Genomic DNA, 12,734 nt, shown 5'->3' on the forward strand with positions numbered 1-12,734 from the left:
TGGTCACTTTAAAGTTGTCTGTTTTTGGAACTCAGCTTGTCTACACTTGAACTTTATTTCAGATTTAGGTATGGTGTGAATTTAAAGGGCAATAGCTATTTTGAAATAAGAGTGTCCACAAGGGAAGCTATTCTGGTTAATTTCCTCAGTTATACAAGCCTTCGGATTCAGCTGTGCTCAGTCTCTGCATCAGTAGTCAGAGTAGGATTTTTTTTTAACCTCGACACAAAAGCAGCCACAGAAGACACACCAGAGCAAAGGACGAGTGGGAAAAGCATTGCCATACTATTTTAGCCACTATTTATTAATAATATAGCCAACTCATTGACTTTACTTGTGGTTCACTACAAAAAATGTTCAAGAGATGAAATACCTGAACTCAGCCAAATTTATTAGCTAAAGACAAAACAGTACAATACAAAAAACAATTTTTATCTCAAAGCATGTTCACCTTACACAGAAGATGTGATTCAAAGATACACCCCTAAATCCACTTATGTTTATATCAGGTCTGTTTACAAGTTAAAAAGCACTTATTTTGTCACCTAAAATCCAACCCACTAATTTCTCAACTTGTTTTTCTGTTCTTTTCCTTATTTCTGTTTTGAATACCACATTCCAAACCAGCTGGACATAGAGGTACATCCCAACCTGTGATAGAAGGACACACCATTCATGTATCTTGACTTTGACAGGCTTCCTGTTTTCTAATGTCAAAACGTATTTCAGCCGCAAAGTGTTGTGGGATGCTTGACATGGGTGAGCAGAATTGTAGGAAGAGCATGATATATTCACTTAACATAACTGCCCCCCCACACAGACACGATATTATATTAATACCATTCACATGATATCTATTAATGTAGCATGTACTATGCCTAACATGTATGTATTGGCTAATACCACTCAATCCAGTCTTACTGGAGAGGATGGCAAGATCTCCTTATTCATGGTGTCACTGAGACCAGAACTGAAGAGAGCTGCAAAACATTTAAGGTAGAAAACAAAGTAAATCTTGATGAATTCCCTATGTTCCAAGTTTCTCATACATGTTAATGTGGCTAAATGTATGAACTTCCTGAAAAATACTCATTTTTAGAGAAACATTTTCTAAGGTATCTCTCTTCCAGGGAATACACTGATATAACAGACAGACTCCTCCCCAACCCCCCACAAAAAGCTGTTTAACTGTTCTATGTGGGTGAGATAATAAATCTTTTATAAGACCATTTTCTGTTGGTGCAGGAGACAAGCTTTCCAGCTTACACAGATCTCTTCTTCAGGTCTAGGAAAGGTTGTCAGAGGGTCACAGCTAAATACCAGCTGGAACAGATTGTTTAGTATAAGCAGTTAACATACTGTAAGAGACTATTCAAGTTGAAGTGGCCAGTTAACACCTCTGCAGTCAGAGCCTATTCACTCATTTTAACACAACACAGAGCTCTCCTGGAGTGAACTGTAACGTTACAAGAATCTAAGGCCTGGTCTACACTAACCCCCCCACTTCGGACTAAGGTACGCAAATTCAGCTACGTTAATAACGTAGCTGAATTCGAAGTACCTTAGTCCGAACTTACCGCGGTCCAGACGCGGCAGGAAGGCTCCCCCGTCGATGCTGCATACTCCGCTCGCCGAGCTGGAGTACCAGCGTCGACGGCGAGCACTTCCGGGATCGATCCGGGGCACTTCCGGGATCGATCCGGGATCGATTTATCGCGTCTTAACCAGACGCGATAAATCGAACTCAGAAAACCGATTGCTTACATCCGGACCCGGATGTAAGTGAAGACGTACCCTAACTCACAACATAGAAGTACTTCCCATTATCTTCGGGCTTGTCTACACATACCGAGCTGTATCTGTGCAGCTGTGCTGCTGTAGTGCTTAGGCTTGGTCTACACTCACCCCCCAAATCGAACTAAGGTACGCAACTTCAGCTACGTGAATAACGTAGCTGAAGTTCGAAGTACCTTAGTTTGATCTTACCTCGGTCCACACGCGGCAGGCAGGCTCCCCCGTCGACTCCGCGGTACTCCTCTCGTCTAGCTGGAGTACCGCAGTCGACGGCGAGCACTTCCTGGTTCGACTTATTGCGTCCAGACAAGACGTGATAAGTCGAACCCAGAACTTCGATTGCCAGCCGCCAAACTAGCGGCTGGCTATAGACGTACCCTTAGTGAAGATGCTACCTGTCCTGACAGGAGAGCTTCTCCCATCGGCATAGGCACTCCCAACTCCCTGAGTGAAGGTTCAGCTCCACATAACTACATCACTTGGGGATGTGGATTTTCCACACCCCGAGCAACATAGTTATACTGACATAAGTCTGTAGTGTAGACCAAGCCTACATAAAAATGTTAACCTTCTTGTGTCCTAGTCACAAAGATTCTCAACGGAGAAACCTCACAAGACTTAACACCTGGCACAGGAATTGTTTGAGGATAGCCAGAAATAGCCACCCTTTAGTGTAAGCTATTTATTATCAGCTTTTTTTGCACTCAGTACTCTGATCTACAGGCAGCAGCCAAAGAGGCTCTCTCAACACACTGAGAAGACATCTTTAGGATACAGCTTTTTGAAACATTGTCTTCACTAACACAAAGGTGTTTTTTGTGTTTGTTTTTTCAGCAAGATAAATAACACACTATAGTTATCTCTCTGTAAAATCCTAAGTAGATTGTAAAAAACCTTTTTAGTAGTCAACATCAGCATTATACCCCCTCTCTCTTGTTGACTTCACTAACTTTATCGCTAAATTAAACTACAGTACTTTGGCTCCATATTTTTGTAGTAGTTTTTTTTTTTTTTTACAGTGGGATAGCTAACACACATTAGTTATCCTTTGATTAAAAAACACACTCTTTTTTATCAGGGCTTAGCCGTGTTAGTCTGTATCCACAAAAACAACAAGGAGTCCGGTGGCACCTTAAAGACTAACAGATTTATTTGGGCATAGCGAAGACATCAGAGTGCCTTCTTCACAAATGTCATACAGGATACAGCCTAGATCAGTGGTTCTCAAACTTTTGTACTGGTGACCCCTTTCACACAGCAAGCCTCTGAGTGCAACTCCCCCCACCAATTAAATATATAAAAAAGTGGTTTTAATGTGTAACACCATTATAAATGCTGGAGGCAAAGCGGGGCTTGGAGTGGAGGCTGACAGCTCGTGACCCCCCATGTAATAACCTCGCAACCCCCTGAGGGGTCCCAACCCCCAGTTTGAGAACCCCTGACCTAAATGATTTTAGTTGCTTCAAACTGTCTACCATGTATGGCACATGTTGGCTTTTTCTTCATGCTAACCACTATGCTTGCGATGCACTTCCAATTCTGGTCTGCCAAGTCACTACTCTCTTCACACCTAAATCCATCCATAAAACTCAATACTTACATAAGGCTCACAGGAAGCAATTCACAGGAATTGTTCAGAGGAAGTTAAACTAAACCAAACCAAACCAAAGCTTTGATCTGAACCATCAAGGTTTCCTCATGTCTTAGATGATTAATGATCTTGGTGTTGTAACTCATGTTACTCATTACCCCAATCCATGCATATCGTTTGTGTTCTCACTCATCATTTCCAGTGAAATCCCTGGAAGTTAATCAGAGTTTTGCTATTGACTTTCATCGAGTCATGACTCCACCCTCCATTTCTTCAGTTAGACTATATAAACTTTGGGACTGGGAATATTTCTTTAATTTACAGAAACTCCTCACTTAAAGTCGTCCCGGTTAATGTTGTTTTGTTGTTACATTGCTGATGAATTAGGGAACATGCTCGTTTAAAGTTGTGCAATGCTCCCTTCTAACGTTGTTTGGCAGCCGCCTGCTTTGTCCACTGCTTGCAGGAAGAGCAGCCCGTTGCAGCTAGCTGATGGAGGCTTGGAACCAGGGTGGACCAGCAGCCCTCCTATCAGCTCCCCGCTCCCCTAAGTTCCATGTGCTGCAACCGCCCAGCAGGCTATCAATCAGCAGTTCAGCTGTCCCTCCCCCCACTGCCATGTGCTGCTCCTGCCCTCTGCCTTGGAGCTGCTCCCAGAGACTCCTGCTTGCTGTGCAGGGGGAGAATGGGGGGGGTAATGTCAGGGTGTCCCTCTCCTCCCTGCTCCTGCACCCTGCTTACCCCCTTCTCCATACAGAGCAGGGAGGGGACACGGACAGAGAGAAACAGAGAGAGCTTGGGGAAGCAGCTGCTGTCTCAACTTCCTGATCCACTTAAAAAGACAATGCACTTAAGAGTGGGTCAGCTTATTTAAAGGGGCAGTGTGCATCTCTCTCTCCCTCTCACACACAAGATGTGTGTCTGTCTCTGTCTGCTATGCTGTCTCCACTCCCTCCTGTTCGTGCTGCCTTGATGAGAGGCTACATTAACAACAATGTGTTAACCCTTGAGGGCTCAGCTGAGTGCTGGTTCATCATTTAGCAGCGAGGCATTCCCACCCTCTAACTTCACCACCTCAACCAAGCTTCACAATCATCATAGCTGTGAACTGTATTCAATTGTTTAAAACTTATATTGTGTATATATCTATATAATATATAGTTTTTTTGTCTGGTGAAAAAAAATTCCCTGGAACCTAACACCGCCCCCCCCCCTTACATTAATTCTTATGGGGAAATTGGATTCGCTTAACATCGTTTTGTTTAAAGTCGCATTTTTCAGGAACATAACTACAGCGTTAAGTGAGGAGTTACTGTATTTAATTTTAAAAAGAAATTATTCCTGAATGAGTACATCCACATGGGTGTTAAATGTGCGCTAATTTATGTGCATTAACTTCACACCTTTAGTTGATTTGTGTTAATTGAGTATCCTCATGTTGACAAATCTTCAGATGCTTTTGAAAATCCCACCCATTATGTGAAATTGTTGTTATAAGAAAGCAATACCTGAGGCAAATAAATAATATAAACTGAGTTCATCTAATGTAAAAAAACCACTATTGATTATGGATTTTCAAGGCTCCTGGTGAAGTTACAGAATTGCTATAGTAAGAGACCCAAATGTTCTTCATATAAGAGGAAGTGTGCATGTATGAACCATCAAATTATTGGTTTGATTAGTTAACTTTGAGATTTCAAGGTTGTCCTTTTTTGGACATAGCTTTTCCAGGAATCACTTGGGAATTTGTTTACGTATGATAATGACTCATGCTTAAGGCTCCACCTACAACAAAGTTGAACCAGACTGAAAGCACGTAAAACAATATGGTTTTGAGAGGATTATTTAATGAGCCGGGGAAAACCTGACAGACACCATGGAACACACAGGTCAGACAAAACCTGTTAAGGAGGTCAATAATACAAAGATATCTCTGCATCATTCAAAATACAATTGAATTGCAGCAGGGACTGGTAAAGATCATGGATAATTTCTGCTAAATCAGCATGGGAACAGATTAAAGAGTTAAAAATAGTGAGAGAGAGATAATAGCATAAGCTAGAACAATGTGCATTTTTATCACAGTTCAGTCATTTTATTCTTAAAATCCTTCAGACCTCTTGGATGTATAGTACCTGGGCCTGGTGAGTCTGCTTTTTAAATGTATCAGTTTGCTCCAGAACCTCTTCTTATGAAACCTTAAGCTCTAAGAACACCTCATCTTTATTTCTAGAAAAGAGTAGGTAAATATTTTATTTTAGGAAATAAGAGAACTCTACTTTAACAAGAGAAACCTAGAACTAACAGCGCCTGCCTACCATCAAATTGCGTTTCCCCCACATCATCTCAGAGATTATGAAATGCAATCCTTCTGCGGACTGGGTCATTTGGGGAGGAATTATATAACTCCACTCCGAGGCCCCGCCCCCAATCCACTCCTTCCCCCCACGTCCCCCCCCTGCCTCCCCCGTGCCCCGTCCCCCCCCCCCCACCATGCCTTGCCCTTGCTCGGCCTCTTCCTGCCCCCGCTCCACCCCCTCCCAGTACCTCCCACCCACTGCTGAACAGCTGATCGGCAGGGCCCACTGAGCACTTGGTTGGAGGGGCCCACCGAACAGCTGATCGGTGCGTGGCTGGTGGGTGCTGAGCACCCACTAGTCTTTTTCCATGGGTGTTCCAGCCCCGGAGCACCCACGGAGTTGGTGCCTATGCCCTTGGGTATCATCCTTCCTCAAGATCCCCCTGTTATGTAGTAGCTCTGCCCTGCCTCCGATTCAGGTAAGCACCTAAACTTTGATCATAATTGATGATGGTGCTATTGCTGCCTGTCAAATAGTTTAGGAGGAATTATAGCTTATTACTGTAATTCAAAGGTGGTGACTTGATATGCAAGAATCCAATTACCAGCTGACACTTTTATTTATTTATTATTCATCCCTACTTAACGCAGAGAAAAATTCTGTGAGTGATATTTATAGCTATTCTTCAGTGTTTTTTCTTCTCCCTGTAACCAACTTTGCACTACCCTTGAAAATGAAGATAAAAGCATATTACCGGTAATTAAATGTAAAAATAATTAAATAAGTAAAAACATTCCAAGCTAATGTTTTCTACAGGAAGGTAAAAGGAAAGCTGATGAACATTGAAATCTGTGTTTTTGTCATGGCAACTCAATCATAAATATTCTCTGAACTGCCTGTGCACAGATAAAAATGGCGTGGCTATAGCAGGGAGAAGAGTTGCATTGCTTCCAAGTTAAATGTCACATCTAATTCAATACAGTAGAACTTCAGAGTTACAAAAAAGAGAGTCCCTGAACTGACCAGTCAAGGACACACCTCAATTGGAACCGGAAGTACACAATCAGGCAGCAGCAGAGGCAAAAAAACAAACAAACCAAAAAAAGCAAATATAGTACAATACTGTGTTAAACGTAAACTATTAAAAAATTAAAGGGAAAGTAGCATTTTTCTTCCATATAGTAAAGTTTCAAAGCTGTATTTAGGCAATGTTCAGTTGTAAACTTCTAAAAGAACAACCATAACATTTTGTTCAGAGTTATGAACATTTCAGAGTTATGAACAACCTCCATTCCCGAGGTTCTACTCTGGAATGTTTTCATTTTTACTTATAGATAACAGATTTGGATAGTTCAATGTTATTTATGGTCATGAGGAATTCCATCCATAATTTTCTATATAAAAACCTACAAAGAAAAATTGGTATATTTACTTTTATCAGTGGTGTTGGGATAGTGATCTAAATACAGGCCAGAACCTCCTGAGTCCAAATCTCATCTCTAACAAATCATTATTTTCTCTAACTCAATTCACTACTTGTAAAATACCATAATTGGTAAAATTGAATATTTACATACCACACATGGGTGTTACAAGGATTAGCTTTACTTAAATTTTTTTTTTTAATGGAAGATAAATCATAAGCGTTAACTCTCTTATCAATTAGTAAAGTAACAGGATAATTAAAGGAAACAGTCAGTTACTTTGTAAATAGCAAAGCAAAAAAATAGAGAATGTAATTTCTGCATTTTTTGGTATTCCTTTGAAGTAGTTCATTTGTGTTAGATTTGATGGAGTTAACGTTTGTTTTTTAGTTTTGTGTTTTGTTTTACTTTTTCATAAAGCCTGGGACTATTCTTTGTTGTTTTGTTTGTTTCTGCTGATTTGCCTATTAGAAACAGTTTAACAGTATTTAACCTGGAATGTAAATCTCTAAGCAATGTATTCAGGTATAAATGTAAATATTTTGTTAGTCTACTCATAAAAAAGTACCTAACAAACATTTTAGAAAACTGTAGTTGTTAGGGTGATAGCTATACATCAAATTAATAATGTTAGTATTTGAGATCAATTTTTAAAAGTGCTGGGAGCCCAACTGGAATTGATGGTGCTCAACATTTTGCAGCAGGTGCTTCCTACCATGCAATTCCAGACCCCTTATAAGTGCATTCCTTGTGTGCCAGTCAAGAATCATATAAAATTCAGCCTCTCAATCTAATTGGACAAAAATATTACTTCCTAAACAAGAATAAAACTTTTGAAAATTTTGATGCAAAAACATGAGTCATAGGAGACATGCAACCCTGTTAAAAGATTAGTATGTAACATTGGGAGTAGTAAACTTACATACAAATTTAAGACTGCAGAGTATACTTGGTCTTAAAATGTTTTTATGGCTGTAAAAACATGGGTATATGGTTAGAGAATGGACATGTAAAGGAATGGGAGACTGTAGACAAAGCAAAAGGTTGACTTATTCCATGTGGAATTGTTTTAGATAGAAGATATGTTACTATAATGGCAATTATTAATATACATTCACATAAGATTGTAATACTACACACAGATGAACAGCACAATGGCATGAAAGCATGATGAGTTTCGAAATAACATAGACACATTACAAAAGTGACAACCTACCTTAAGAACATCTCCTTGTGCTAAGTGAAATGTTCTGGCTGAAATATTGATTCCCTTCCCTGCTTGTACCTGAATGCTATAAATGCATTCATGGTTGTTTTCATAGTTGAGTGGGTAATTGGGGGACAGCAAAATTCCTTCATTATTTGTTGCAGAGGCTCCACATTCAGCTGCAGGTAAAACAGAATGTTGAGGTATAGCTTAATAGAGAACATAAATATTTCAAATAATGGTATGGGAATGTTAATGCAATCTAACAAAACATTAAGATTTGTTGTTATCTAGAGTCTGGCTATAAAATAAATTCATGACAGTGAATGATTAGAATTTCTTCACCTGCAGATTCCACAAATATTTATAAATGTATAAAATACTTTAATAAACTATGCTAAATAATATATAATAATTTTGAAATATGATAATAATTATAAAGACAATAATGAAAAATATTTTAACATGCCTCTATTTTCTATTTGTTTGTTTTTAGTTCCATCTTTTTTATTTTTTTCAAAAATTATTGAAGATAAAAATTAAATGATAATAATAATACTTTGGAAGTCACATGGAAGATCTGCCTACAAAAACATACCAAAAATATCTCTAATATTAATTTAATAAAAATAACCACAATAGGTGGATGGTATAAGTTATGGAGTCAAATAAAAAGTTATAAGTTCAAAATTTACCAAACTAATAAAATAGGAGTAATCTAAATAATAAAAGAGTAAAAAGAAAATAATTCCCAGACAAAGTTGAGACTACATAATAGTAATTTAGGGAAAAAATACATTACAGTGATGTAATTATTCCAAAAACAAACATTATTAAACCAGGCAATTAACACTTAAGGTTAAAAACAAAAGAAATCCAAATATCCAAAAATCAAATTTATGGAAATCTGTAGTTAAGGCACCAAATAACCTTAACTCTGACTTGTAGTGATACCTTGTAGTAGTCATATGATTATGATTAAGACGTTTTAGTGTTTGTGGTCCCAGAACAGATTCACCCCTGCCCCCCCACTGTGCCTTGTGTTACTTTAGGACACAGTTAAGGTTATTTGGGTGTCCTAACTGTGCAATTCCACATCTTAAATTTGGCTTTATTTTAAATTTAAGTTGAACTTTGAATTTCCTAGATTTATAAAGCTTGTTTGTGGGATAGTTACATCCTCCATGTAATGTATTTGACCCTAAAACACTGGTATGCACTCTCAGCTTTAACTCCATTTTACCATAGTTTTGCTTTGTTTTTAATGTTGGGAAATTTTCTTGGTTCATTATTTTGCATACCAAACAAGAAACACAAAAGAATTATACCATGCTATACTGGTAACGATTTTAATACATATATGCTATCAATCTTAAAAGTTTGTTTTCATTATTTTTAACTTTTAAAGTCAAATGTACACTTTGTCAGGAGCAGCAGAAATCAGCAAGTGCATAGTGGCCAGATAAGCTGTGTAAAAATCACTAGAGCAGCCAAAGCACCTAGAGGGCATGGCCCAACTTCCTCCTCTCTTCTGTCCTCCAAATTCCCCTCCACAAACTCCCTTTTCCCCAATTCATCCTCCTTGCTGCACCCTACATTCCCTGTGAGTGTGCACACAAACACACCAGTTCCTCCCATGTTCCCCTCTATAGACATATGCATACACACTAGTGAAATCTCTAGTGTCCCCCTCCCTCCTGACCTTATTGTTGAATACCGCTGGTGTAATGGGTAGTTTTGAAAAGAAAATTAAGGATTAGTGGTCATCTTTGCAATTATTTTTCACAACTGAAAATACTCCTTCAGTAGAAGCTGATGCATAAAGTTGTCTTCTTCTGAGTTACTAATGAAGAACCACCCTCTTTCAAAATGGCCACCATTTCCCATTGTTCTCAATGGGACTGAGGCCAGCCAAGATACCCCCTTTCAAAGTGACCACTGCCTCTTATTTTTCCCTTAGGGAAGCTAATAGACCCCTATGTTTCCAGAAGATGGAGAGAAGCAGGTGAATGTAGGGTGTGGCCATTTTGCTAAGGGCAGCCTGTGTCCTTAGCTGTATTGAGAACAATGGGAGGTAGGTGTCATTTTGAAAGGGGACAATTCTTCATTCAGTTTTCTCTAGAACATTATTGTTCAAACTCTATTGAAGAAGAAACTTTCATTTATTATGAATAACAACAAAAAAGCTATCACTAATCCTTTTAAAAAAACCTTCAAAGTAGATTAAGACAAGGTTTCAGTGAGTTTAAACCATAAGAGTAGTTTGAAGAGTCTACTATTCTGTTATTAAGATCATTAGGGACAAAACAAAGTCTAACATGTGGTGCTAAATTTCTTTCAGGACTTACATTTTTACTTTTTTAAGCTAATTAACAGATTAACCTGCAAATTCTCAGAAAATGCATTAATTAACCAGAGTAGCTGTAATTTTGAAGAGATGCTGTATTTTTCATACATAACATGGAACTATGACCCACAACTTAACTACAAAATCCTAATAAAGATAATATGATTTATTACAATGACCGCCTGCAACTTTAACCTGCGGGACGGGGTGTTTGGATTGCTGGCCAATTGAAGGGAACTGCATTTTATGGCTGGGGGCGGGGAGGGAGGATAAAAACTGCTGCAAAAAGGAGCAGTGTGGTCGCTGACTCATCCCCTGGGAACGCAGGGTTTAAAAGGGACAGCTCAGTGCCTAAAGCCTTCCTTTTGGGCTCTGTTAATAGATGGCATGATGGACAGTAGGTGCCTTACACCCTGAGCCCTCAGAAGGGAAAGGGTGGGGATGCCTAAATTGATTGGGTCATGCCTTGAGCCCTCGGTAGGGTATAGGCGGGGTGCCCTAGATTTTTGCAGGTAATAAGGTCTCTGGCCTTCACCCCATGAGTTCGGGGCTGCCATGGCTCGGGGCTTTCTAAGCAATACATTTATTTTAAGATAAAAGCACTACAGAGAAAACATACTAAAAACAATAAAAATCCTACATACATCCTAATAGCTTACCAGGGATCACCTCTCACAGATTCAGCAGGGGATCTGGCCAATGTCAGTTCTTCCAAACCTTCCCTAGGGATTACCCCTCCCCCATGCCCCCCGCCCCTCCACCCAATAGAAGGTTCTGTCCACTCCTGGTTAAAAAAACAAACAAACAAACAAACAAACAAACAAACAAACGCTCTCAGTCAGTTTAAACTCAGGCTATGTATCCAAAAGTCCTTTCTTTGTTTCTTGTGCTCTGGAGAATACAGTATGAACCAGTATATGGCAAGCCTCTCAAGGTCGTGGTACCTCTTTGAAGATGTTACAGATTTTACCTAGTCACCCATCACCATTCTTAGTTCCTGGAAGGCTGTGGTCCACCATAAAATCTCTGGCCCACAGGGATACCTAAACTTAATACAATAAGATCTCCCAGAGATATTGCAGGAAATTGCCGTAACTGTCACAAGATTATCATAGGTTGTGCAGATAAGATTTGAAGATCAGCATACCAAAACTGCCTTGGCCAGGCGAGGATTATCATTATTTTGCCTGGTTCCAGGTTGAGCTTCTTGAGGACTGCTAATATTAATGGAATTGGAGAAACACGTAGAGAAGATGCAAGAACCCTGGAATCAAGAATGCATCTGAAGTGGACCCTGAGTCTGACTCCTTCTGGAGCAGAAGTGATGGCACTTCCCATTCTCCCTGGTGGCAAGAGGGTCCATGGTGGGAAAACCTCACTTGCTGAATATCAATCCAATTATGTCATCTGTTATGGACCACTCATAGTTATCAACAAACTTTCCACAGAAGCAATCTGGCAGAACATTTTGAATTCCTGGAAGATGAATCATATGCAAAAGTTCCAGAGACATGCCACTTCCTGACACTGCGGAGTGGATCTTGCTTTGCTCTGCTTGTTCAAGTAAAATATATCAGTAGTATTGTCTGTCATGACCTGTATGTTAAGCCCCTTTGTTACTGGTAGAAAGACTGTGAAAGCATTGTAAATGGCTCAGCTCCAGGATGTTTATGTGAAAGGTTGATTCTCCTGGGGTCCACAAGTCTTGCATTAGCAAGTTGTCCAAATGTGCTCCCTAGCCAAGCATAGATGGATTCATCACCAGAGCTTTCAATGGAAGAGGAAGGAAGAATGGAATCCCTTTGCAGGCTTTTGTTGGGTCCATCCACCACTTTAATGTCAACAGGACTCGAGGTGGAGCATGAACCAACAGGTCCAGATGATGATTGCTTGATGGATGTAGACTTCAACCACTCTTGCATACAGTGAAGGTAAAGTCTGGCATCCTGAGTCAGGATGCCATATGGCCCAGTAGTCTGAGATATGTTCTCACAGTTGTTCTTGGCTGAGCCAGAAGATTGGTGCACAGGACAAGCACGGCATGATTTTTGGGGGGAAGGAGGCTGGGAGA

The 12,734-nt window shown here is 39.7% G+C and overlaps 1 protein-coding gene across 1 annotated transcript in view; it reads right to left on the reverse strand.

The window, feature by feature from the left end:
* CSMD3 (CUB and Sushi multiple domains 3) overlaps positions 1 to 12,734 on the reverse strand; it is a 1,099,171-nt gene that overhangs the window by 324,384 nt on the left and 762,053 nt on the right. Inside the window, exon 23 of the mRNA XM_026659890.1 lies at positions 8,326 to 8,495. Coding sequence (XP_026515675.1) covers positions 8,326 to 8,495 — 170 coding nt within the window. The remainder of the gene's footprint in view (positions 1 to 8,325; positions 8,496 to 12,734) is intronic.

The sequence above is a fragment of the Terrapene carolina genome, unplaced genomic scaffold (assembly GCF_002925995.2).
Source record: "Terrapene carolina triunguis isolate 2854851 unplaced genomic scaffold, T_m_triunguis-2.0 Scaffold58, whole genome shotgun sequence".
NCBI lineage: Eukaryota > Metazoa > Chordata > Testudines > Emydidae > Terrapene > Terrapene triunguis.